Raw genomic sequence first — 26676 nt, forward strand, 5'->3', positions numbered from 1 at the left:
AACCCACCAGAGAAGCAGAAGGGGGAGAGAAGGTTTGTAAGCACAGTGTGTTCGTTTGTCGTTTCACATGCCACTGTAACGTACCACAACGTCAGATCAATCGTGGATCTTCTTGATTGAAGTACGATATACACTAAAGAGTCTAACTCTTTAGACTCAAAGCTCAAAGAGAGGTTGATGGAGGACCCTGTTGCCCTCTGCTTACCGTGTTCATGTCGATGCCGTTGGTGTACGTCCAGGAGTGCTGGAAGTACTCCTCCAGGCGCTGGCGGAGGGGGTTGGGGATCTGGTGGAAGCGGATGAACTCTCGCACCCGCAGCATCTGGGTGTGGTAGCGCGCCGTGCCCGAGTACAGGCGCTGGATGATGGCCGACACGTTCCCGAAGATGCTGGCGTACATGAGGGCTGGCGGAGGTCAGAGGTTAAAGGTCAGGCAGATGACTCAGTACATGAGGGCTGGACGAGGTCAGAGGTTAAAGGTCAGACAGATGACTCAGTACATGAGGGCTGGCGGAGGAGAGATGCAGTGATGGGGACATTCTTATTGAATGTGCTCCATACTGAATGACATGTATTGTGTTCTAAAATCGGATGGCCCAGAGTCACACTGACCATAAAGGTACAGTTATTGCGCATCTTTTGAACCCAGGTATTTTCAAACGCACCAGTGTAGGAAAGTAGGCGTTGTTAAACACTCAAAACACGTGAAAGGACTCACAGCCGATGAGCATGACGCAGATGGAGAAGATCTTCTCAGAGTTGGTGTTGGGGGAGACGTTCCCGAAGCCCACGCTGGTCAGACTGCTGAAGGTGAAGTACAGCGCCGTCACGTACTTGTCCTTGATGGATGGACCGGAGTTGGGGTCGCTGTAGTTGTAGCGCTTCCCGATGGACACGCCCAGGTTGTCCAGCCAGCCAATCTTGTGCTCCAGGTACGGTTTCTCCACGTTCCCGATGGCGTACCAGATGCAGGCCAGCCAATGGGCGATGAGCGCGAAGATGCACATGAGCAGCATGAGGACTGCAGCGCCGTACTCAGAGTAGCGGTCCAGCTTCCTGGCCACGCGGACCAATCGCAGCAGCCTGGCGGTCTTCAGAAGGCCAATCAGAGTTGTGGTCTGAAGATACAAGATGTGGGAGTCACACGATGTTAAGCTGCTGCTGGCTGTTCAGCTTTGGGACAACTGTAATCATAGGAACAATGTCAGACACTGAGAAGAAAATAGCGAGTTACCTTCGGTACAAAATATGATTCCTTCTGAGTATCTTTAACACGGTGGATCCTTACTTCAATTATGCCCACGCTACATAGAAATCTAGGCTCAGCCATGTAAACCAACGTTTTTTTCTCTCGCAGATCCTTCCTAATTAACTTCACCTTTCCAAAAAAAAAAATCAAAACTGCCCTTAATCAACAACAGTAATGAGTTTTCTGCGCTGTCCCTTTAAACAGCGTAATTCAAAGACTCTTGATGCTGGCAACTCTCCACGGCTTTGTGTTTTAGGCCAAATTAACTCACGTCTACAGGAACAAGCACCCAGCAGATACATCCTCCTTTCCTGAAGTCTGCAGGGGAGCTAACGCCGCTCCCAGGCCCTGGGAGACTCACTTTGCTTCGTCTCATCAGCAACAGAAACACTTACGACTGTCCCCGTTAGGGAGATCATTTGTTTGCCTGACAATTAAGAGCATGGAGCAGGGAAGAGAGGTTAGTCACCGCTGTTTGTTGCTTCGAGTGCATTCTCACGGTTGAAAGTGACATTGATTCTAATGTATGGATCCGGCTGCGTGTGGCAGAGAGGACGCTGGCTGCCGTGCGGCATGCGGAGGTTTCCGCTGCAGCGAGGAAGACGCAGAGGAACAGAGACAGCCGATGACACCCTCAGTCTGGGCGTGTTATCCTCTACTCAGCTCCGCTTCATGTTTACCTCAGACCTCCTCTGAGGGGATACAGTCCTGTACTTTAAGTCCCCGTTGAAACAGGCACAAGCTCGTAGTCCTAGAGATGCTGGAACATCACAAAGAAGGGCTTCCTACTAGGCTCTATAATTAGAAGGTTCCAGTGTTTCTGCTATGTCTAATCACTCCGCTGAGGTTACAACCAGGACAGAGCACTCTACTGTGGTTCACTGTTCCCCCTTAGTAAAAGCACCATGATGAATCCAATAATAAGGAACAAAATGATATTGATATCACGGCACCACGGGGTACTGTGGAGTAGTAGCATGAGGCTGGTACTGCTTGCCAGCTGAAGAACACCTTGAAAGCAGCAACACATTGATTTAAAATTGATTTAGCATATTTGATTACATGGTTACCTGGAGCACTTGAAGACTAAAGCCCTCTTAATAAGCCTCAAAGCCTGTAAATTAAATGAAGTCCTTAGAATAGCATCTGCCAATGGCTTACTAACTGTGCACTTTCGTGCCCGAAATGAATTCAGGAGTCACTGCAAACAGTGGCTATGTATTAGCTGGGATACTGCACAGTATATTACCCAGAGAGGCTGAGCATAACATTTTGATTTTGTCTGCAGCCTTTTATTTTCTGTGTGTGAAATTACGATGATGTCACCCCTGGCCTTCTCTTAGATTGCTGTCAATCCTCTTTCTGACTGTGCAGCTGTAGCAGTGGACTAGGTGATTACGTGTTCTGATCAGAAGCTTTCTCTGGTGATGCAGTGTGCCAACAGGACATGGATGAAGCAGTGAAGAGGCTTCACTGCCTGAAGGGACTTTCCCACCCAAACAAACAAGCCTCCAAGCCTCCTTGCCAGCTTGCCAGAGGCCCTTTCACATCGGCACAGATAAGCTGTTCACACAGACCCCTTGGCTGGCTCTCCTCATATAAATGCATCATTGATTGCCATTTGGTAAGCCATTAATCCACGTAAATGGATTCTAGAATGGCGACCATTCAAAAAAACAAAAAGGAAAAAAAGAAAAAAACATGCACACAAAAAACCACACAACAACATGCAATTTAATACAGTAATCCGTTCAGAGTCGAGACAGAGAGATTCAGGCTTTAAGCAATACCCTGCGGCTCGAAGTCTGGGCTTAGTACAGAGTGGAGGCTATGTTGCAGTGATATGCCAGAATGATCCCAGAGAGGAACACGTGTTAAACACACATGCATTGGATACTGACCTCATCTGACCCGGAGCCGAAGATCAGCAGGTCGAAGGGGATGGCGGCCACCATGTCGATGAGGAACCAGCCCTTGAAGTAGTGGATGGCGATCTTGGCAGGGTGGCTGACCACTTCCTCGTTCACGTTGACGTAGGTGGTCCTGAAGTTGATGAGGATGTCGATGATGAACATGATGTCCACCATGAGGTCCACCACGTTGAGCGGGGAGCAGGAATAGCCGCATTCGCGCCGTTTATGCTCCTCGCGGTCGTTGAGGAGGAAGGCGGCGGAGTAGGGCGTCAGGATGGCCGTGTAGATGACCAGCAGCAGGATGAGCCAGTCCCACACCGCCTTGAAGGGGCTGTAGTGGAGGATGGTGAACCGGTCCATGCGTGGCGTCTGGAGCTTGTACTCGGGTAGGACGTCAGCTCCCAGAGACAACACCTGCGGGAGGGAGAGGAGGAGGAGGAGGAGGAGGAGGAGGAAGAGGGGGAGGGGGAGGAGGAGGAGGAGGGAGAGGAGGACGAGAGGAGGAGGAGGAAGAGGAAGAGGAGGAGGAGGGAGAGGAGGAGGGGGAGGAGGAGGAGGAGGAGGGAGAGGAGGAGGAGGAGGAGGAGGAGGAGGAGGGTGTTGAGTTTGCTGGTCGTTGATCAGTCTCTACATTACTCTCATCTTTTTTCTGGAGTGAATGTTTTTGAATTAGAACCATGAAAGAAAATTCTAGCTTTCCAAAGCCCTTTCAGTCTCAAGGTACCTTAGACCATTTGAAGTTAAAATGGAGTTTACTGGCCTTTATCATTGACACTTCAAGTACTCCTAGTGTAAATAAAGAAATTGGAGTTTTATCCAAGACTGCTTCAGTTCCACTTAACTCAGCGGCCGGTAGCTGACAGGCCAATCCAGGTGAAGTACCCTGCTCAACGACTTGACAGAAGACATGATTTAGCAAACCTGCGAGTAAGTGCTTTGCAGTCAATCTCTATTAGGACTAGTCTTGTCCCCATACCTGACAGGGTGGAAGATTGCTTCTGACCATGCATATGAATAATCGGATCTACCATAACAGACTGTTCCGCTGGAACGTCTAAAAACAGTACACTCTCCACATGGTTGCACATTCTTAGTTCTGCTTTTCCACTCAGTGGCATTGTTAAACCACATACAGTGTAGAACAGATACATAAGAATATATAAATTACACATGGAACGTATGCTGTACGTTCCGTGTATAATTTTTTATTTACAAAATGTTTTGTTTGTGAAATGTAAAATAAACGTGAAATTATGTAAAATATTTTCACCACTAAACCCATTTATGGAATATAGAATATGCATATAGAATATAGAATAATATGCATATGAAATTTATAATATATGGAATATAGAATATGCATATAGAATATGCATATGGAATTTAGAATATGCATATGTGTTGGGGTAAATACGCATCTTGCCTGAGTCGTATACCTATTGTATTTTCTCCTGAACTGGCCTCTAAGTAAGTAGCAATTATAATGAAGGTTGCGGCGTAACACTTAGCTAGCAATTTCTTCATCTCTGTCTTAATAAACTCTGACAGTGGCCAAAGACAAGCCTCGGTCCTGCTGGTGAGTGATGCAGGTGGACTAGAGGGCAAAAGGGGTTTGGTTTCAACTGCTTCAGCCCTGTTCTCCAATCGCCGAACAATTCCACAACGGTTCCAATTACATTTACATTTACATTTATTCATTTAGCAGACGCTTTTATCCAAAACGACTTCCAAGAGAGAGCTTTACAATTAGAATTTTTTTTTTCGTTTGTCCTCACCTGTGTGACTTTCTCAGTGACGTTGTGTGTCCTGTCTTTGACCTTTGGAGCGATGATGGTTTTCTCAGATGCAGGCGGAGAGTGGACCTTCCTCTCGTTCCCCTCTGAGAAGTTGAGGGCGATGAGAGGGATCTTGTTGATGGTGCTGTATTTGTTGATGTGGGAGTCGGAGGTGGAGCCCAGCAAACTGGACCTCAGGTGGGTGAATGGACCTGGAGGAGTGATGGACACATGCGCAGACGGCTTCTGTTAAAAAGGCGGCTCCAGGTGGCTCACCTGAGAGCACCTACCATGTAGGCTAACACCTTACTGCAGCGACCGGGTTTGATTCCAGCTCTGGACATGTGCTGCTTGACCTCCCCTTTATCTCTCTCTAATCTCTCCCCTGCTTTTCCTGTCCCTCCCATACTGTCAGTCAGACACTAAGCTGTGTCACTATCACAATAAAGCACAAATGCCAAAAACGATATCTAAATAAAGACTGATTCGCCTTGAACATGGAAAGCAAAAATAAGATATTGTCGTTGGTTCAGAACAATCTGCTGAAGCAGGAACCATTCATGACAAAATGTTTCATGTACTCATTTAGTAGATTATCCAAAGGAACAAATCGAGGGAGATTTGAATCTGGGATGTCTTGCTGTGTAGTTAATTGCTTTACCACTGAGCTATACCCAGAACTAGGAATTACAGAAGTGGCAATACATATTCCAGCATGTTAAGAGACTTTAATAGTATATTCAGCTATTAGTTAGTTTGTTGATATTGTTCTAGCATGGTCTATACTTGGTCCAGTGTTCATACCCAGACACCACTGTAGTCGCTAAGCAGACCCTGCACACAATACAAAGCAGATCCCAGTGGAACTGTTCACTGTATTTAAGAATGCAGCTGATGGGAGCTCTGAGTCAAATCATCATGCACCTTCTGAGGATCACTGGCTATCTGAGATCAGGGAGAGACCTGGGGTAGAAAGGAGCACAGCCGTGCTTTTGTTCCACGGCCGCAGGCCTTGGTGACGCGTGGTGCTTCATGCAGTTTATCTTTAAGAAACAGCAGTTCAACTTTCTTAGCAGTCCGTGCAGGGAGCAAGCAGTCATTCAGTCGTCCAGGAACGTTGAACATACTGGCATGACAAGGACGTCACCTTCACAACACTGTGGTACCGAGTATTCACACAGAACACAATCAGGACAGGGGTGCCCTCACTTTGAACCGTGTCAATGGAGGTCTGATGAAAATAAGTATAAGTTATGCTGATTGCTTTGCTTGAAAAACATGCTTCAGAGCAGTGCAGTCCAGGGAGCGCTGACAGACAAAACTGCTTTACCTCTGATGTGCCGACCGTGGTCTAAAAGCAGCATTATGGCCACGATGGTGAGTAGAAGAGAAAGGACAGATATTATACTGTGGACAACTTGTAAGTAACCAGAGAAACCCCTCACAGCCCCCCACACCCCCCCCCCACACTTCTGTCACAAACGGGGGAAGATTTAAAACAAGTGAGCATTAAAGGAACAGTGTAGAAAGGGCATTCCCAGTGTAGAGAGAGAGAGAGAAAAGAAAGGCAGCCATTAAGTCAGCTGGAGTGGAAGATCTGTGAGAGTAAGGGTCTCTCCTACCTTCGCTCTGATGCCGGTCTCGGAAGAGGGCTTTGCTGTTGGAGCTGAAGCCCTCTATGTCATGGACGGACGAGGCTCGTCTCATGCTGCCGATGCTCCCCTGGGGGTACGCGTTGGTAGCTGCCAGGCAGGTGGTGGACTGGTGCTGCTCCGTTTGGTACAGCCGGTCCCAGGGGTGTTTGGGCGAGGAGTGGTCCAGCGGTGCTGTCACGCTGGCCTGCGACGAGTGGTGACTGGGGCTGATGAGGGCGTGCGTGTCGTTGGCATCGGTCGGGCTGTCCTTGGAGGGCGAGGGCAGGCTGGTCAGGGCCAGCGAGTCCTCGGGAGGTTTGGGGGAGTCCACCATGACGCCGTCAGGGTCCTCTTGGGGAAGCGACTGTTTGCTGGTTCCCATGAGGCTGAAAGCTGCCTGGCGGAATCGGAAGAATCTGCTCTTTCCTAAACAGTGGCGAAAATATGGGGATTGTTTAGAAATTCGATGCATGACGATGGGACCGAGCCAAGTGAGAATAGAAATGATCAATCTGTTTAATTTAACTTTGTTTAGTCTAAATGAAAACACGGAATAGAGTTCCAACAGACAGTACTTTGTTCAGGCGGAGGACATTTACGAGGAATAAAAAGGCACTTTAAAAAAGAACATCATATTTTTCTATCAGCAACACGTCAGTCTTGGCTGTTCAGTCAGATCTGCTGTAAGTTTGAAGCACATTCATATTCTGTCAGCTTAGGAGGGAAAAATTAATATCAATGATTATATTAAATTCTATTATTGGATTTCTTCAGCCTGTATGTGTTCATGATCAAAGACAGACAGCAGCGATGACGTCCTTTAAACCTGTGAATGAAGCTCAGCTACCTTTACTTTATAAGTAACCTTTCCTGCACCTATTACTGTGCACTTAAACTGGTTTTAGTTTACAGCAGTTGTACACACACACCCACACACACACACACAAATACAGTACATACAGTACAAACACACACCCTCACATATTGTAGGTAGCAGGCCTCTTAGGGAGCAGCTGGTCTTTTGTCTCATTAACAATGGAGGGAGGGTGAAAGTGAACCGTGCCCAGGCGTCTCTCAGCCTGGGCAGGGCCTCCACACATCATGTCCCTGCCATCTGTTTCCATCCCTGCCACACGAGCCCATGATACAACAACCCCACCCACAATGCAGCCATCACTCTCCTCCGGGCTCTCGGACAGGCCTCCCGTGACGGTCCGGAGAGGCCTCCCGTGATGTTCCGGAGAGGCCTCCCGTGACGGTCCGGACAGGTCTCCCGTGATGGTCCGGAGAGGCCTCCAGTGACGGTCCGGACAGGCCTCCCGTGACGGTCCGGACAGGCCTCCCGTGACGGTCCGGACAGGCCTCACGTGACGGTCCGGAGAGGCCTCCCGTGACGGTCCGGACAGGCCTCCCGTGACGGTCCGGAGAGGCCTCCCGTGATGGTCCGGACAGGCCTCCCGTGACGGTCCGGACAGGCCTCCCGTGACGGTCCGGAGAGGCCTCCCGTGACGGTCCGGACAGGCCTCCCGTGACGGTCCGGAGAGGCCTCCCGTGACGGTCCGGACAGGCCTCCCGTGACGGTCCGGACAGGCCTCCCGTGACGTTCCGGACAGGCCTCCCGTGATGTTCCGGACAGGCCTCCCGTGATGGTCCTGAGAGGCCTCCCGTGACGGTCCGGACAGGCCTCCCGTGACGGTCCGGACAGGCCTCCCGTGACGGTCCGGACAGGCCTCACGTGACGGTCCGGAGAGGCCTCCCGTGACGGTCCGGACAGGCCTCCCGTGACGGTTCGGAGAGGCCTCCCGTGACGGTCCGGACAGGCCTCCCGTGACGGTCCGGACAGGCCTCCCGTGACGGTCCGGAGAGGCCTCCCGTGACGGTCCGGACAGGCCTCCCGTGACGGTCCGGAGAGGCCTCCCGTGACGGTCCGGACAGGCCTCCCGTGACGGTCCGGACAGGCCTCCCGTGACGTTCCGGACAGGCCTCCCGTGATGTTCCGGACAGGCCTCCCGTGACGGTCCGGACAAGCCTCCCGTGATGTTCCGGACAGGCCTCCCGTGATGTTCCGGACAGGCCTCCCGTGACGGTCCTGAGAGGCCTCCCCCAGCTCTGCTCTGCCTCCCATGGCTGGCGAGCTCCACGTCGCTGTACTCTGGGTCTCACTTTACCACACAGGACACCCTCGGACGACCTCCGCATGCAGGAGTGAGGGAGACTCTCTCCCAGAGTGAGGGAGACGGATGCGGGAAGGGTTGATTACTACTGTACTACTATAGGTTACATACTGTACATCCTGCTGCACTACTGTAGGTAACATACTGTACATCCAGCTGCACTACTGTAGGTTACATACTGTACATCCTGCTGCACTACTGTAGGTTACATACTGTACATCCTGATGAGATCATGGACACGTGTCTGCTTGCTAACAGGGATTGGTCTTAATCTGTGTGCGGATCACCAAAATGTCCTGTTGTTGTTAGAAACAGATGCATCATTTAGACATGGCACAGATAATCACTTCTCACTATGGGCCCTATCTTGCACCCAGCGCAATTGACTTTGTCAACGAAGCAAGTATCATTCCTAGTTTACACTCGACGCAAAGCAGACTTTTCCCTCCACAAAAGCACGTCTGTAAATTAGGGAATGACTTTTCGCTACCGGGGGCGGTTCAGCGAAAACATTTGCCGTGTTTCGGCGCAAACGTTCCCTGGTGCTATTTTGCAGTTTCAGAAAAACAATTCCGCCAAAGACCAGGAAAAAAGTAGTCTGAAGTCAATGGCGCGTTATTCAGATGCTATTTTAAGGGCGCAAGCTTGGCCCGTGCGCACTGCTGGCGAAGCCAGGGTCTTCTTCATTGTTTTGATTTATTGTATGGCTAGCTGTGTTACATTTCTTTCATGTCAATGATTAAAAAGATTTTCTTGAGAAATCTCTATGTATGTGAACTTGATTTGGAACAAATGTGGCAATTTCCTCCCACGCCTGTTTAACCGAAGCCAATTTGGGTGAGTTTCTTCTCCCATGCCCATCAGAATCAGAATTTGGTTTATTTGCCATGTAGCCTATGTTACACAAACACGGAATTTACTGCGGCACGAAGGTACAAACAATAAACATATACGAGTCTTAAATTAAGCAAAAAAGTACAATAGTTAAACTAATTCTAAGAAGGGAAGGGTAGGGAGTCAGGTGGCTGAGCAGTTAGGAAATCGGGCTAGTAATCTGAAGGTTGCCAGTTCGATTCCCGGCCGTGACAAATGACGTTGTATCCTTGGGCAAGGCACTTCACCCTACTTGCCTCGGGGGGAATGTCCCTGTACTTACTGTAAGTCGCTCTGGATAAGAGTGTCTGCTAAATGATTAAATGTAAATGTAAGAACTAAACAATTAATAAATATAACAATTTAAAAATTAAAATATAAATTATATAAAAATAAGAATAAGAATTTGCATGAGCAGCATCAGTGGGCAACTTAGTGCGATGAGAAAACTGCTCTGCCTTTCCCATACGATGTCACTTCTCTATCTTTTACAGCCCTGACGAGACGTCGGTCTCCTCGGCTGTGAACCGCTCCTGGCGTGCGCCTGGCAAATCCGCCGTTATAATAGCAATCCGCCGTGGAACAAGCGCTGCTCTTAAAGGGAATGTGAGATGACGCTCTGATTGGTTTATTGCACGTTACGCCCAAACCACACCCCTTAGTAATGTAGCTACTTCAGACCAACCCATTTTAGACTTGCGCCAGGAGCAGTCATTTATCCCGCCGGCAAAATAGCAACCGCGCCGGAGTCCCGCCCACAAAGTTACTTGCGCTTTGTGTTTTGATACTTGCGTTTCAGATCGTTAAAATACGGACCTATATGTCTATGTAGGAGGAATGTGGTGGGTTGAATATGCAATTGGCTTGAATAATAAGGTCAAGAGTTTGTTATGAGAGAAAGAAAGCTAACAGAATGTGGAGCTAGACAGCGAGGAGAAGGCAGAGTCTTTCACTGTTCCTGTCCATTAATATCCACTCTGAAGCAAATATGGCATCTCCTCTCTGTGTAATACTATTAAGCCTTGCAGGGGTCATTTACCTCAAACACGTTCATTTTCCATCTCATACTGCAACTACTAATCCGTAGCAATAACTCAGTATGAAATTAGAAGGAAATGGCTGGAACCATAATGGAGTAGGGATGCTTTGCGGTCGCACACAGAGGCATTGAACTGACAAAAGAAAAAGCTAGATTAAAGTAATTGATTGTGTTGTACGGGAAGAAAAGCTACACAAGCTGTAAATAACGTAGCGGAAAGAGGCAGCCGTGTCCACAGAACAATCTAGAACTGTTCCACTTGCTCAGTCCTTCGTCTGGAAAGTGCTAGGGTCTGCGCTGTCTGGAAACAGCCATTATTCCCCTCTCAGCCCTGTCTATTGTGCTTGTTGCTATGATACCTGCAGAGACACACGGCCTGTTTGGGATAATAATGAGTCCCCTATTGCTCCCCCTCCCCAACCTCCCCAAATATCCCCCATGCATGGAAGCACAAGTGCACAGGGCCAGCGGCATGCACACACACACACACACACACACACACACACACACAAAGACACACGCATGCACACACACATCCACACACACCCATGCAGACACACAAACGCATACACACAACACACATAGACACACGCACACCAAGCAAAAGACGCACACAGCACCCCCACACAGAGCTCAGGGTGGCTGTTCCTGGCTCTGTGACAGAAGATGCTCTGCACCTCCAATCAGGAGCCAGCATGGACGCCTGCACCTCCAATCAGGAGCCAGCATGGACGCCTGCACCTCCAATCAGGAGCCAGCATGGACGCCACTCTGACATTTACACCTCCTGACACACAGCCGTTCTGAGGAGGCTGAGGTAACATTGGCCACAGTTCAAACACCGCTGCTCCCTTATTTCCAGTCTAAAAATAACCCTGGATGGATTCGAGTGAGGAGATAAGTGAGCTGAATCAAAAACCAAACAAAGGCAGAGCTGTGAGGGACTATAACGTCTGGCTCACTTTTTGGCTTCTGGCTTTTACTATTTATTTGGTTTAACATATTTAGCTGTACATGAAATAATAAGGTCAACAACAATTGCGCCCAGAAAAAAATAACACAATTACATTATTGTTTCAGTCTTCCTCTTTTTTGGGGGGGGAATTACAATCTGACAATCTTTTTTTCAGAAATTAGGCTGAAGTCATTAGGATTTTTAGAAGAATCTCTCTGACTTGCTTAATTAGCATCCACCAGATGTAGATGAGGTTGTGCATGAATAATCTCAATTAGTGCCATCCACTTATGTAATTGGCCTTCTATTGAGAGGGAGGGGGTCTTCCCCAGTGAGAGGCAGCTCCGATAAGACCCACTCTGCCAGGAGAGAACACACTCGTTTGTGCAGAGCGAGAACATGGGAAAATCACACAAACATACAGTAAACACACACAGTACACACACACACACACTCTCTCACACACACACACACACACACACACACACACACACACACACACTCTCTCACACACACACACACACTCTCTCTCACACAGACACACACACATGTAAAGAACAACTCACTCTGATCAGACTTTGTGGGTGACGTGTTGTTGAGCTTCTCTGTGGAGTCCCCGCTTTCCTCATCAAGGACATAGTCGAAGTTGAGGATGAACATCATCACAAGGCCCTCCTCGTTCTTGACCGGGATGATGTGCATGTTGCACTGGAAGTCCGACCCTGGAAGGAAGGGAAAGATGTCAGCCGGCCAGTCTGCTTCTAATCCCTGTCCTCCTGTCAAGGCTCCGGAAGCTTCAATCCACTATCAAGCTTCAACTTGCTAACCAAAATCCTTCTGAATGAAGGGTTATCACCGTAAGCTCTATTACTGTAGTGAGGACACTGCAGTACCACAGTAGACATTTGCACCCTGCGTGGATTCTTTGTTGGGATTGTGCTTTTTAGAGAGTTGCTGTTATGGTGACTGCCTGGCTAAGATGGAACCTGCTAAATACTCCATGAAACAAGGAGCAGGCCCAGGGACCATATATCATGTGTGAGTGTGTGTGTGTGTGTGTGTGTGTGTGTGTGTGTGTGTGTGTGTGAGTGTGTGTGTGACTAAATGACTAAATGTAAATGACTAAATGTAAAAAAAAAAGACTAAATGCGTGAGGATGTGTGAGTGTAAGTGTGTGATAATGTGTCAGTGTAAGTGTGTGTGTGTGTGCGTTAGTTTGCGTGTGTGTGAAAAGGCCCCAGCGTGCAGACGTTTGGAGCTCATGCTGTGGGCGTTCAGCACTAACCAGGGCACGGGAGGACAACCACTGAGGCAGGCAGCGGTAGGCTTAAAACACATTCACCCTTGTTCCTGGTTCATGGCATGATAATGCCATGTCTGTGATGCCCTAACGGGCTTTGGTAGGGGAATTTTCGAACTTCCAGAACAGTTGGTCTTCAGAAAGCTTAGGGAGGCATGGGGCAGACGTAGGAAACTAAAGACGCCCACACAGTGAAAATACAACAGTGTTAAATGGATATCCTACAAGTAAAATCTCTGAAGAACTGCATCTTTAATAGCTTGTCTAGGCTTTTGCAGCTTCCTCTAAATGACCTTAGTCTATTTACAACTAGGGTGCTAACATCATAGCGCGAAATTCACTACAACAACAATAGTGATGACACAGGGAAACACTGTTTCTTCCCCCTCGGGGTCCTCAAATCTGTTTAGAGACAGTGGAGTAATGTTGTAGGAGCTAACTAAGGCTAGGGTACTACATCACTGTCAGTGGAATTGTATTCCAAAGGTCTACCAGGCAGGCTTCTCCAGAATGACATTTCTAACAAAAGCCAGCGCGGTGCTACAATATGAAAACGAGTCGACGAAAGACGAGGCCAGATGTTGGGAGTCTTGCTGGTCGCCTGCAGCTTTACCTGCCCCCACACCCCCACCCCGCATCACTGATCATGCATACTTGATCTGGCTGCTAAATCTACCCACTTATTAGATCAACTGCTGATTTACCACCTCTAATCTCTTCATCTGCCGCCACCACCACAGCTGTAATCTGCGTTCAGATGCATGTGCAGATGGGTCATGTTCAGATATCACCAGCAGGACTTCAGTATGAATGAAACACGGGATTCCTGCTTCTGTGATGTCATCAGCCTCTCGAAATAACAATCTATCTGTCTGTCTGTCTGCCTGCCTGTGTATCTGTCTGTCTGCATGTCTGCATGTCTGCCTGTCTGCCTATCTATCTGTCTGTCTGTCTGTCTGTCTGCTTGTCTGCCTGACTGCCTGTCTGCCTGCCTGCCTGCCTGCCTGTCTGTCTGTCTGCCTGTCTGCCTGTCTATCTGCCTGTCTATCTGCCTGTCTATCTGTCTGGCCCTTCCAGCTTGTGGTCCATGCTCTCACAGGATCCACATTACCAGTGTTCACAGTAATGTCCTCAGGGCTGCTTCTATCAGACACCCTGCCAGTAGTGTTCATTAGCAGCAGACTGTATGTCTGACTAAATATACCAATCCTTACTTGGGCTGTCCGAACATGTCAGGCTTTTAATAAGACAGACTGTTGGATGAACCCCCTCACGTAAAGCAACCATTTTCTTTAAAAACAATTTTAAAAAGAAAGACCGATGGTTTTGTGAAACTCAAAAGCCCAAAGCCTGTCACGCAACTGATGCTTTTGTGTCTTACTTCTAACTTTGGGGGGAACACTTTGGAATGTTTACACTGGTCATGTGATGTTTACACTGGTCATGTGATGAAACCAGGAAGTGGTCCTGGTCCAACAGTCGTTTAGGTGGTGGAAGCGAGCGAGGAGAACTCTTCTCTCATCTCCCCTGATACTGATCCGGCTCCTGGCTCCACTTCTTACAGTCCCACAGAAAGGCTGGGGGGCAGGGGGGCACACATCCATTAAACGTGAATGGCTTTTTGTTAAGAGCATTTAAGATTCCCTGCAATTACATGAAGAAATGACCCCTATTCATCTTCAGTGACATCTTTTCCAGCTCTGAATTATTCAGTTCATACAAGGATCTGATGTCTCTCTGGGTGGCCATCCTGGTGCAGGTATCATTACATCTATACTGTCTGCCGTATAGGACAGTAGTGGGAGATTGTTCGGATCATAAAAAAACCCCAAACAGATGCTCTAACATTTGCTTATTTTAGTTTCTATAGACCGTAAATTACCACGACTGAGGAAAAATCGGATACAATTTTATTTCTGAGTCAACCACGACTTTTGGCTGTTGAAAGCCAAAATGGTCAGTTTAGCGGAAGGCTTGTTGGGAGAAAATGGATCTGAGCAGATGGTGAAACAATGCCAGGGTGAACGAGTGCTGGGGGTCTCCTCTCATCCTGTCTCCTGCTGAAAGTCACCTCTGCTGAGGTTTGGAGATCAAAACGTCTTTGGAAAGATGCAGCGGTGCAGAAAAAAACGACACTAGCAAAAATCTGGATTAGCGAGGATTATCTTTATGCTAATGTACACGTGATCTCAGGACGTATTATGATGTTGATATGCAGCTAAGATTCGTATATGTTTAGTGTTTTGAACCTCCCTGCCACAGTAAATTCCGTGTTTGTATAACATACATGGCGAATAAACTGGATTCTGATTCTGAGCTACTCTCGTCATGGTACTGCATGAACACGGTCAGCCTCTGAATAAGGCCACAAACTAGGATCGTAAAAAAGACAAATGGTTCTCTATCGGTCATCTCCTGTCAGGGGCTGGAGTGTGACCGTGTGATGGGTTATTCTCTGCATGCTAGGGTCGTTAGCATGGACTGTCAGGGGCTGGAGTGTGACCGTGTGATGGGTTATTCTCTGCATGCTAGGGTCGTTAGCATGCTAGGGTCGTTAGCATGGACAGTCAGGGGCTGGAGTGTGATGGGTTATCTGCATGGACTGTTATGACAGACAAACCCTGAAGTACAGAAATCACCAGTTCATTTCCTGTATAAAATGAGACTTCCTATACAAGTTCCATCACCGGGGTAGTGCTTTCCACCACTGTCTCTTTATATGCAGCATGGAAAGATAAATGGTTTGTAGGTTCAAATATCTATACACACCCCCTGCATACACACACACCCTGCTCATACACACACACACACACCCTGATCTCACCCCCCCCTGCTCACACACACACACTCACCCTGCTTACACACACCCTGCTCACACACATTGACATTTAGTCATTTAGCAGACGCTCTTATCCAGAGCGACTTACAGTAAGTACAGGGACATTCCCCCCAAGGCAAGTAGGGTGAAGTGCCTTGCCCAAGCACACAACGTCATTTTGCACGACCGGGAATCGTAACAGCAACCTTCTGATTAATAGCCCAATTCCCTAACCGCTCAGCCATCTGACCCTTGACACACACCCTGCTCACACACACACACACCCTGCTCACACACACACACACACACACACCCTGCTCTCACACACACCCCCTGCTCACAAACACACACACCCTGCTCACACACACACCCTGCTCACACACACCCTGCTCACACACACACCCTGCTCACACACACTCTGCTCACACACACTCTGCTCACACACACCCTGCTCACACACACACCCTGCTCACACACACCCTGCTCACACACACTCTGCTCACACACACTCTGCTCACACACACACCCTGCTCACACACACCCTGCTCACACACACTCTGCTCACACACACTCTGCTCACACACACCCTGCTCACACACACACCCTGCTCACACACACCCTGCTCACACACACACCCTGCTCACACACACCCTGCTCACACACACTCTGCTCACACACACTCTGCTCACACACACACCCTGCTCACACACACACCCTGCTCACACACACTCCCTGCTCACACACACACACACACCCTGCTCACACACACTCCCTGCTCACACACACACACACACCCTGCTCACACACACTCTGCTCACACACGCCCTGCTCACACACACACACTCACCCTGCTCACACACACACCCTGCTCACACACACTCTGCTCACACACACCCTGCTCACACACACACCCTGCTCACACACACACCCTGCTCACACACACTCTGCTCACACACACCCTGCTCACACACACACTCTGCTCACACACACCCTGCTCACACTCACCCTGCTCACACACACGCCCTGCTCACACACACCCTGCTCACACACACCCTGCTCACACACACACCCTGCTCACACACACCCTGCTCACACACACACCCTGCTCACACACACACCCTGCTCACACACACCCTGCTCACACACACCCTGCTCACACACACCCTGCTCACACTCACCCTGCTCACACACACGCCCTGCTCACACACACCCTGCTCACACACACCCTGCTCACACACACACCCTGCTCACACACACCCTGCTCACACACACACCCTGCTCACACACACCCTGCTCACACACACCCTGCTCACACACACACCCTGCTCACACACACACCCTGCTCACACACACCCTGCTCACACACACACCCTGCTCACACACACCCTGCTCACACACACCCTGCTCACACACACCCTGCTCACACACACACACATACATTTCTTCCAGCCTCTAAAGGTGCTCTTTCAACCCCCATTTAGTGTGCTGCTACAGAGTGTCCAGTGAGGTTTAGTGCTCTTCTTTCTACCATGGTCTCATTGAATGTCACATTACAGGCCACCAGGGAATGCAAGTCTTAGTGATTTAGGATATTCCTCCTTGAATTCACATGCTCTTTCCCCTCGCCCAACCCCTCGCCCCCTCCTCGCCCCCTCCTCGCCCCCCCCTCGCCCCAGCCTGGCCTTTCAGTTGAATGCCTCTATCATGAAGGAGGGGAGAAAGGATGTTTGATTTCAGTTAACCCTGTAAGACTCCTGGTTGTAAAATTACAACATCACTTTTAGCTCTCTAATGGCTAATTTGGTCTCTCAAAGAAAGAAAGAAAGAAAGAAAGAAAGAAAGAAAGAAAGAAAGAAAGAAAGAAAGAAAGAAAGAAAGAAAGAAAGAAAGAGAGAGAGCTAAAAGTGATGTTGTAATTTTAAACCTTACAGGGTTAAGAGTTCAGATCAACAGAATAATGAATTCCATTCGACAGACAAAGTGGTATTGGTTGGTAGTCAACATTTCAACTATGTCTCAACCCAGTGATCTATGGATTTGAAGTTTAATGGTTAGCATTATATCATCCCATACCACGGATAGCTCTTGTCCTTCACTGTAACACCAGTGAACCAGACCTCAAGCGCACAGTTGCGTTTTGCCCTACTAGCTAAGCAGAAGTATTGCCCTTGTGAGCATAATTTATTACTGTATTGAGAGCAGTTCCCATTTCAAGATGATGGAAATTTCATTAGATTCTATTTCCACCATTAATAATTGAACACATTGCTGCTTAATCAAGCCAGTTCTTCATCCGTTCTGATGACAGGCGCCAGCCCGGAGGTTTCCTCTCTCTCCTGATGGTGCTCATCTGGACTCTGGAAGAGACGTCCACCACAACCACACACCATTTGACATAAACCCAGCTCTTTAATAGATAACTGAACTAATGAGTCATCTGAAAACAGTTTCTGTTAAAGCTGTTTAATGAGCAATATTTACAATAAATAAATAAATCCTGACACTGTCACTCAACCAATTCTTTGAACAGGACTAAAAATGAGGTCATTATTTTACAGCACATCACATACACAAGTCGTTAAGTATGGACCGATCGCAACAGCAACACTGTTCGTTGCCTTCCTACACAAGGGTTCTCCGGATTACTCCATTATCCTCCAAGCATTACACAATTATATTGTTGTGAAGAATAGAGAAGCAGTGTTTTTTGATATTTAAAATAATAGCGGCTTTGGTTCATGTAGCTTGTGATTAATATAACAACCATGCTTTTCTTGAAATAAAGAGCTTCTGGTGAAGGGTGTAGTAGACACAGAAGTTCTCCCCAGTGGTTATTTTTTTAATGAAATCTGACATGTTTGTTGTTTCGGGGCTGTTTTGCTGGAGCCAATCCAGAACTTCACTGAGGCATAACCAATCAGAGGAGGGCTGGGTACGGAGGGGTTGACCCTGTGTTTGGAGTCTCTTGGACGTGTGGCCATCTCTCTCCTCTTCCAAGACAGCTCCGAGCAACACAGCATGGCCTACATTCATCTTCAATCAGCATCTCCTCCTAAGTCATCAAGAATAACTACCAATTCTGGTTCAAAGTAGCCTACATCTCCTCTGCAGTGTCGGATATGAATGCTTTATGCTGGATAGATAGCTGTAGATAGCTGAGATTTTTCAGGCCAATAGCATAAAGGCTGTCACTGACTACAGTAAATGCCATGGATGGAAATGCCTAATCAGCTGAAAAGCTCATTGGGAGTTAAAACAGATGGTTTTCAGGCTGTTGGCTGGTGTTCAATAGGAATCCCATGAGACTGAAACAGACCCTTTCGTTCCACATGAATTCTTATTCTAAGTAGGCGTGTATGCCAGTGCTGGCTGCAGTTATGCCTGCTAGCATTGATTAATCAGCTAATCACTATTGATTAGCTTTGTTCTAGAGACAAACAACGCAAAAGTTAAATAAACTAGAGAGGGTACAATTTCTGGGGAAATTGCAGGGTGTGCTTGCTTGCGTCGGTTGCACAGGGGTCTGTTTTTTAATGAAATTTTTAGAACTGATATTTCTGTATATTTTATATAAAAATGCATACTTATTATTTTTAAAGATTACATAGATTTAAAAGCTTTTTTTTTTTTGCTGCTCATTTACAACTCAAAATACGAGTGAAGTGTAGAATTAAATAGATGTCTTCTCATTTCCCCTGCAAGAGGCAGCCTCATAGCTGAATCAAAACGAATACATTTGTCAGGCCGGTGTAAAAAATTGACCTAATCTCTATGACTTAAACGTCCTTTTAAGTTTTTCCCTTCTCGTGATATTTTCAGGCATTTAGCCTACTCATATTGCATTCATTCATGAATAAAGAACCCCCTTTGAAGATTATTCTACGACGTTACCGGCAGTAGAAGATGGAATCGTGATTCAAACAGTACCATCTGCTAACTGAAAATATACCCCCAAAAACGTAAATAAGCTTGACATTTATTTAGTGGAAAATCGCTCATTCATAAAAAGCTCACTGGTAGCGATCATTGTCAGTAACAACGCAAAATGCTATATAGCCCTGTGTAGAGAAGCTGCCCCGGTAAATTGTACTACTACGGTACAGTACTAGACTACTGCTGTGTTCGTCTTGGTAGCGATTGCGTTGGTTGAATTGGATTTAACGTTCCGTTGTACGGTTTAGGCTGAAATTAATTATTTTCATGAACAGATTGACAAAGTTTAGGCTGTGGCAATGAAGTTCAGGTTAGTAGTCAGATAGTTTCACCTATTGAAAGACTTTTGATTTAAGTAAGGGGAGTGCCAAACATGTTCTGTCGCCGTTTGACTTCCTAAACAGCTGTGTAGATGTTTTTGTAGTGTGTCTCGCGTAGACTACAGCGTTGCAGTGAGCAACACTGGTTTGAAACCACAGGTAATGATAATTTCACCAACAAATCGTTTACTTGTAATGTAATGTCATAATAAATCCTACAAAGAAAATTTATTTGTGAGGAATGTTTATTTTAACGATTGAAAACAGATGCATCATAGACCACTGTAGTATGTGTTGCCCGGGCAACAGAGGCTAATGTCATGCTAATACTTCAGTGAAACTACCGTTTCCGAAAGTAGATGTGGGCCTACTTCCTTAATAATATCAGCTAATATTGTACATTACATTTCACAATTGTGTTTCACATCACAAAGTAAAATGAGTAAATAGTTATCACCCTGGCCTCATTGCTTGTGGCGTTTCTGCAGCTGCCATGCAGTAAAGCTATAGTTAGCCTAGCTATCCCCCAAGTTAACAGATGCGAAACGAATGTCCTGCTACAGGTAGTCACGCGTGTTTTCGTGACGTTAGTGACGTAGTGACGTTAGTAACGTCAGTGACTGTGGCTAGCAAATTAGTCACCGTTAGCTTCACTTTTCGCCACAAAAACTTAACTTGAGCCTAAACCATGCAATGGAACGTAAATCCCAATAGAAGCAACTCAATCGCTACCAAGACGAAACTTTTGACACCTAGGTTGTCTATGTTGGCCAAATATTTTGTATTTAGTTTTAGGGGGGCAAAAAGAAATAAAAAAAAGAAATAATAATATATATGTGAGAGAACAAAGGTTGTGCCCTTGCCGAAGGCAAAGCACACCCAATAAACCAATAGTTCTCATTAAGAAGTGATTATCCATGTTGCCGGTCTTAGGAAGATCCTGTGTGTTGGAGATGTAGATAGGAAAGTGTTTTCTCACCCCATCACCTGATCCCAAATTAAACACCAGCTGTTTTTCACGTCACCAGACAGTACCTCTGATTGGATGACTTCCCAAACACTGGATGTGTTTTACCACATACCAAGCTTAACCTCAGAACTGGAAAAAAACTGCAACACATGCATGTGTCTTACAGCTCTCCTTTAGCTATCTTTGAGCGCTTCGTTCTTTTAGCATGCACCCATCCAGCATCAGGGGTCCAGTCTGGGAGCTCTGTTGGAACCCTGTGTTCCCGGCATGGTCCGGCCAGCCCTGCATGGGGGGGCTGGGGGGGGCTGGGAGTGAGGAGGGGCGGTGGCGGCGGGGGGGTCTTTCGGCTCCTCCAAGGGGAGTCACCTTTGAAACCCGGCACCCGCGCACGCCACACGCACGCCAACACGCACGCCAACACGCACGCCAACACGCACACCACACGCACGCCAACACGCACGCCAACACGCACGCCACACGCACGCCACACGCACGCCAACACGCACGCCACACGCACGCCACACGCACGCCAACACGCACGCCACGTGGCCGCGATCCTTCAACACGGCGAGCAAAGCTGCCTCCGCGCTGCAGCCGTTATCCATTTAGCTCCACCGCGGCAGCGCGGTGTCAGTTTCCCTTTGTTCACTCTCATTCAGCCACACAATATTATTACACCCCTCAGAACAGGGTCGTTTTACAAGAGCCAGCGATTTAGGACCGTTTAGCTCATTGGTTATGTATTGTCTTCGGCAAAGAGACACGGCAAATTTGCCGTTCTCTCCCTGTATCCGACCTGACGTGGAGCCAGGGGAAAGGAGAGGGCCCGTGATGAAGTCTGTTTCTGTGTGCGCCTCTGGGCCACATTGTCCTTCTGCTTTCATTTTCAAGCATACGTATAAGCAGCTTAACTTTTCAGCTTTTGCAGGGCAACGAGCCAAAGACGTGCTGCCCTGGTGCTAGCGGGCTCTCTCCTCCACACACTCACATGGCCTTTCAAGACCCACTAGGGTGGGTGAAGGATAACAACCGAAAAGGAGGGTCTGTCCTCAGGGACCATCTCCACGTGCGCTTGATGACTATAATCCACATGTCTAGTGCTTATGTTGGAGAGAATCCGACAGACAAAAATATTTATTGTACTTTACAGTAGAGATTGAGAGAGAAGGGGAGAGTGATTAAGAGATCAGAGAATGAAAAAGGATGTAGAAAGAGCCAGTGAGAGATAGAGAGAGAACAGATCACTTAACATTACAAAGAACCATACATCATCCAATATATGATGTAACAACACAGAAGATATGTGTTGTCTGATATTTTTCCTCTTATAGATCACACCTACTTGCAACTGTGCTTTCTATGTTACTCAACATATGGCGGAATGTCCTGCAAAAACCTAACAGTATAATGTGTGTAGTGCCGTACATTAGGTGTGCAAAATGTCAACCGCTTTAGCAAACTGACCTGGTTAGCAGTGAGGCTTCTACCCGCTTCACAAGGGGGCTAATAACTCTGAATGTGGTCAGAAGAGACAAGGAACACAGCCACTTTCCACCCTGTCAGCTTGTGTTTACACAGACCAACCAGGAATCAATAGGCCCACTGCTTTTAAGGATGTCATGAATCTTGTATTTCCCTATACCTGGAGAAGCATGTGATGCTGGCCATCCCAAGCCTGTTTAATGCATCTACGCTGTAAACTGCTCTCTCCCAGTCAGCACAGAGACATCAGTGACATCTTTATTCAGGAGTGCCATGGCTGGCAGGGGAGACTTCTTTAAGGAGTATTAACAAGCATGTCTCGAGGCTCACGAGGGAAGCTGGGAGACGAGCGATTAGGACTGGCTGTTCCTCCTGGCCTTCCTTCCTTCTCGCCATGCCATGGTCAGAAAAACCATCGCAGGTGAGAAGAGAAAGACAAAGATTGGACCCTGAGCTGTGGCCACTCTAGGAGGGAGCTGAGTGTCTGCACGCTGCGTTGTGGAGTGCTTGGCTGAACCAGCCACCCTGGGGACTACTCTGTGGGATTGTCTTGTCGGCGTATTCAAACAATCCACTCCACCAGAGAAGAATCTGGAGGAGTTGATGTTCTGGTGATTAGCAGCAATATGCCCAGTCCCATGATAAATAAATAAATATTCATTAATTTAGCAGCACTTTTATCCAAAGCAATGCCTTTTTTATCCTCTACCACTGAGCTACACCCATCCTATCCCATCATGCTATAGGTTGAATAAAAAACCTAGTGTGCATCATATTCCAAATAAGAAGTCAAATTTCAAAGCTACATACTGTACAATAACACCCCATTTTTACCTCCTGTGGGCCCTGCTCAGTAAGGAAACACATACATCACAGCAAGTTAAAATTTCCCATCTTTTGCTGGCAAGTCAGGCACATCAAAATAATCCTGCCAATGCCATTGCAGTGACATTGAGGGGCGCTGAGCTCTAAGTTATTCTGACTAAAACCCGTGCTGTGTCTGAGGATGGCGGGAGGTGGCAGGAGATCTGTGGGTGGGTCTGACAGTCATCAGTTTAATTCACAGGGACTCCACAGAGAACTGTAGGAGTGCTGCTTCTGCATATTACCTCAGATATCACTGTGGCCTCCAGCAGGCTGGCAGGGACACAGCCCGACTCGAGGACTTCTCTAGGAAACACACAAACTATTTATGAGTTAATGTCTAAAATGTTTTGGTTTAGTATTTGCAAATGAAGGCTCTTGGAGCTATTAGGGTAATTCTACTTGAGTGCCAATTCTACAATACTACAACATCACAGCACAGAATGGTGTTATACCTACTGGGATGAACATGCTGTGTGTCCCTAACCAGGAAGCAGGCTCCCGCTCCGGTTATCCTTGTTCCAAGTGTGTGGGGAGCTCACTGACGCAGGTGAGATACAGTAGATCTGGTGAACTGAGACAGCACATTCCACTCCCTGTCACCGCAGAGGACAGCGTCTCTCATCCAAACCCCTGCTGCAACTGACAAGCAGGATCTGCTGTCTGCTGGACCCATGTCAGACATGAGACCCGGAGCTGCCAACCACCCGGCCGTCAACCCTTCTACACGACATCTGCTGTTAGCACAATACCTGCTAGCTAGCACTGTCGTTGAGTTTCAACAGGGACTTAATAAATTGCAATGTTCAGGCCACTGCTGTTGTAGCTGTCAGGCTGCTGATTACAGCTCTTCCATAATGTAGTGGCTATCTGATTATGGAGCCAGCGATCATTGTTCGAGGTTGTTCTAGCAAGCCAGTCATCTCTGAAAGGAGACCGTAGCAAGGCTACTATTTACAACAAACTCTACCTACCCATCACTAACACTTGTGCTGCACCTGCCGACTCAGGACGTTTTATTTCATTACCATGAATGATTGTTTCCCACTGAAATTCAAGTAGATTATACTGTTGCATGGTGAAATGGAGATGGGCATGATGTTGGCAGATCGCTGATGTTGTTTACCAACGCAGAGGACAAGCTTGTGGATCACTGTGTCTGACACCCAGTACATATAGATGCTCCCTCAGGAGAGAGTTAGGCTTTCGGTTCACTGCACAAATCATCCAGAATCACTGCGACTGTCTCCAAAGAAGGGAAAATGGATGCCAATGGTCAGCTAAGAAACACAGTATAGAGGAACCTCACTGCCTCTGAACAATGAGACGAGATATCAGTGTGGAGAAATGGCATCTCAGCCGAACAGCCCCGCTTTGAATCTGTTATTACAGGACGCCTCGGTGGTCACTGAGAGAGAGAAAGAGTGAGATCTGGAGTCAGGTGGTTGAGTGGTTAGGGAATCGGGCTAGTAATCAGAAGGTTGCTAGTTCGATTCCCGGCTATGCCAACCAAATGACGTTGTGTCCTTGGGCAAGGCACTTCACCCTACTTGCCTCGGGGGAATGTCCCTGTACTTACTGTAAGTCGCTCTGGATAAGAGCGTCTGCTAAATGACTAAATGTAAATGTGGACTGCATGTTGTGTAGTGAACAACACAGTACCAGAGAGGAACCTGTGTATGGGCTCAGTGAACAACACAGTACCAGAGAGGAACCTGTGTATGGTCTCAGTGAACAACACAGTACCAGAGAGGAACCTGTGTATGGTCTCAGTGAACAACACAGTACCAGAGAGGAACCTGTGTATGGGCTCAGTGAACAACACAGTACCAGAGAGGAACCTGTGTATGGGCTCAGTGACTCACCATCCTTGCGATGGTAGGTGATGTCCACCTTGCGCTCGTCTGACCCCAGGAGAGCCTGGGTCACCTGGGCGATGTCGTGTGAGTCAGTCTGCTCGCCGTGGAGGAAGTCACACGTGCAGGGCTTCTGCATGATGTCCGGTCTGGAGAAGCCTGTCATCTCGCAGAAGCCGTCGTTGCAGTAAATGATCGCACAGTTTTCCACACGGGCGTTGGCTATCACAAATTTCCTATCTGCAAATCAAAACAATGTATGGTGACTGTCACATTTTTAAACAAATATTTTAGCATGAATTGTCACTTAAGGTCCTCAGTTTTTTTTATGGCAAGTCTTGACATATTGAGATGGTGTTGCTATAAAAAAAAATTGAAGAACAATGTGAATTTAAGTTGAGATTCATTGAGTTTATAAAGTGCTGAGTAGCCTGACTGTATGTTTACAGCGGACATTTAGATGCCCATCTTGTATTAACATATCGGTTGATTTAAACCGTATAGCTTTCTGTTTAAACAATAACATGTTTTCTCTGTCTACTTTAGGTATAGTACAGAATATATATGAACTTAAGACATACAGTAATGCCCACAGCAGTTTGCGTTTACATTGGAGGAAACAACAGTTCAATAACTGCAATAACACTTTCACATCACTCTGAGGTTTCACATCTTTCTACTTACTCTGTCCCTCGAATTTCCGTATTATTATTCCAAGAAATGTGTTTTGTGGCGCAACGTGACCTCTTCGAACAGGCATGATTGAATATATCCCGCGCTCTTGGTATAAGAACGCCTCAGCTATGAAACCTTGAAGTTACTGTGCCAGCCTCTTGGTGATAATTCCTTTGTCACAAATCATACTCGGTGCACGCACTCTCTTCACTTGAAATGACCTTTCGAGCTTCAGCGAAGTGCTCTTCAGCCGGCATGCGTACCGGAGCATTTAAATGACTCCTCGCCGAAACGCACGGAATCGGGGAGGATTGCACGGGTCAGATTCAGTTCGCAAACCATTTCTGGTTGAAGATGGATGCGATCTTGACGTTCTCTCCGTGTCGTTGTGTTGGACGCGAATAGAGGACGGAGGTTGATATGCCAGGGGGAGTGACGTTGCTCCCCAAGGGCTTAGTCTCTACCGCCACGGGTAAGGTTCATTCCCTGTGTGGAGACACTCTACAGTGTAATCGGAAACGCAATCTCTAAAAGGTGTATTTTCCTTGCGTAGGCTGAAGGGTTTTAGTTTCACCTGTAAGCGAATACACGTATTAAACGTTTTAAATGAGCGTGAACAGTTAGGAGGATTCCTTACGGTCTAACTTACACACTTTCTACCTCGTATTTGGAAGATGCTAGGAAGCATGAACAGATAGCTTTCTCTGGCTACGCAACGTCAGCCCTGTCCATGGTGCTGAAGCTACAGTCACGATGTAACACGTTGCGTAGGGATTTTCTTGTTTATGTATTTTCAATCAAACTATAATTTTTTGGTACTAATTTAGCCAAACGTTTACTGAATGG

At 47.4% G+C, this 26676-nt stretch overlaps 1 protein-coding gene across 1 annotated transcript in view; it reads right to left on the minus strand.

Moving 5' to 3' along the window:
- Nucleotides 1-25915, minus strand: part of LOC136932657 (potassium voltage-gated channel subfamily H member 7-like) — a 40162-nt gene extending 14247 nt beyond the window's left edge. Inside the window, exons 1-8 of the mRNA XM_067227853.1 lie at nt 25840-25915; nt 25165-25395; nt 12179-12334; nt 6560-6997; nt 4938-5149; nt 3151-3576; nt 719-1118; nt 206-405 (exon numbers count right to left, since the gene is read on the minus strand). Coding sequence (XP_067083954.1) covers nt 206-405; nt 719-1118; nt 3151-3576; nt 4938-5149; nt 6560-6997; nt 12179-12334; nt 25165-25395; nt 25840-25915 — 2139 coding nt within the window. The remainder of the gene's footprint in view (nt 1-205; nt 406-718; nt 1119-3150; nt 3577-4937; nt 5150-6559; nt 6998-12178; nt 12335-25164; nt 25396-25839) is intronic.
- Nucleotides 25916-26676: the final 761 nt, after the last annotated feature.

This window comes from Osmerus mordax, chromosome 2 (genome assembly GCF_038355195.1).
Source record: "Osmerus mordax isolate fOsmMor3 chromosome 2, fOsmMor3.pri, whole genome shotgun sequence".
Classification (NCBI taxonomy): Eukaryota; Metazoa; Chordata; class Actinopteri; order Osmeriformes; family Osmeridae; genus Osmerus; species Osmerus mordax.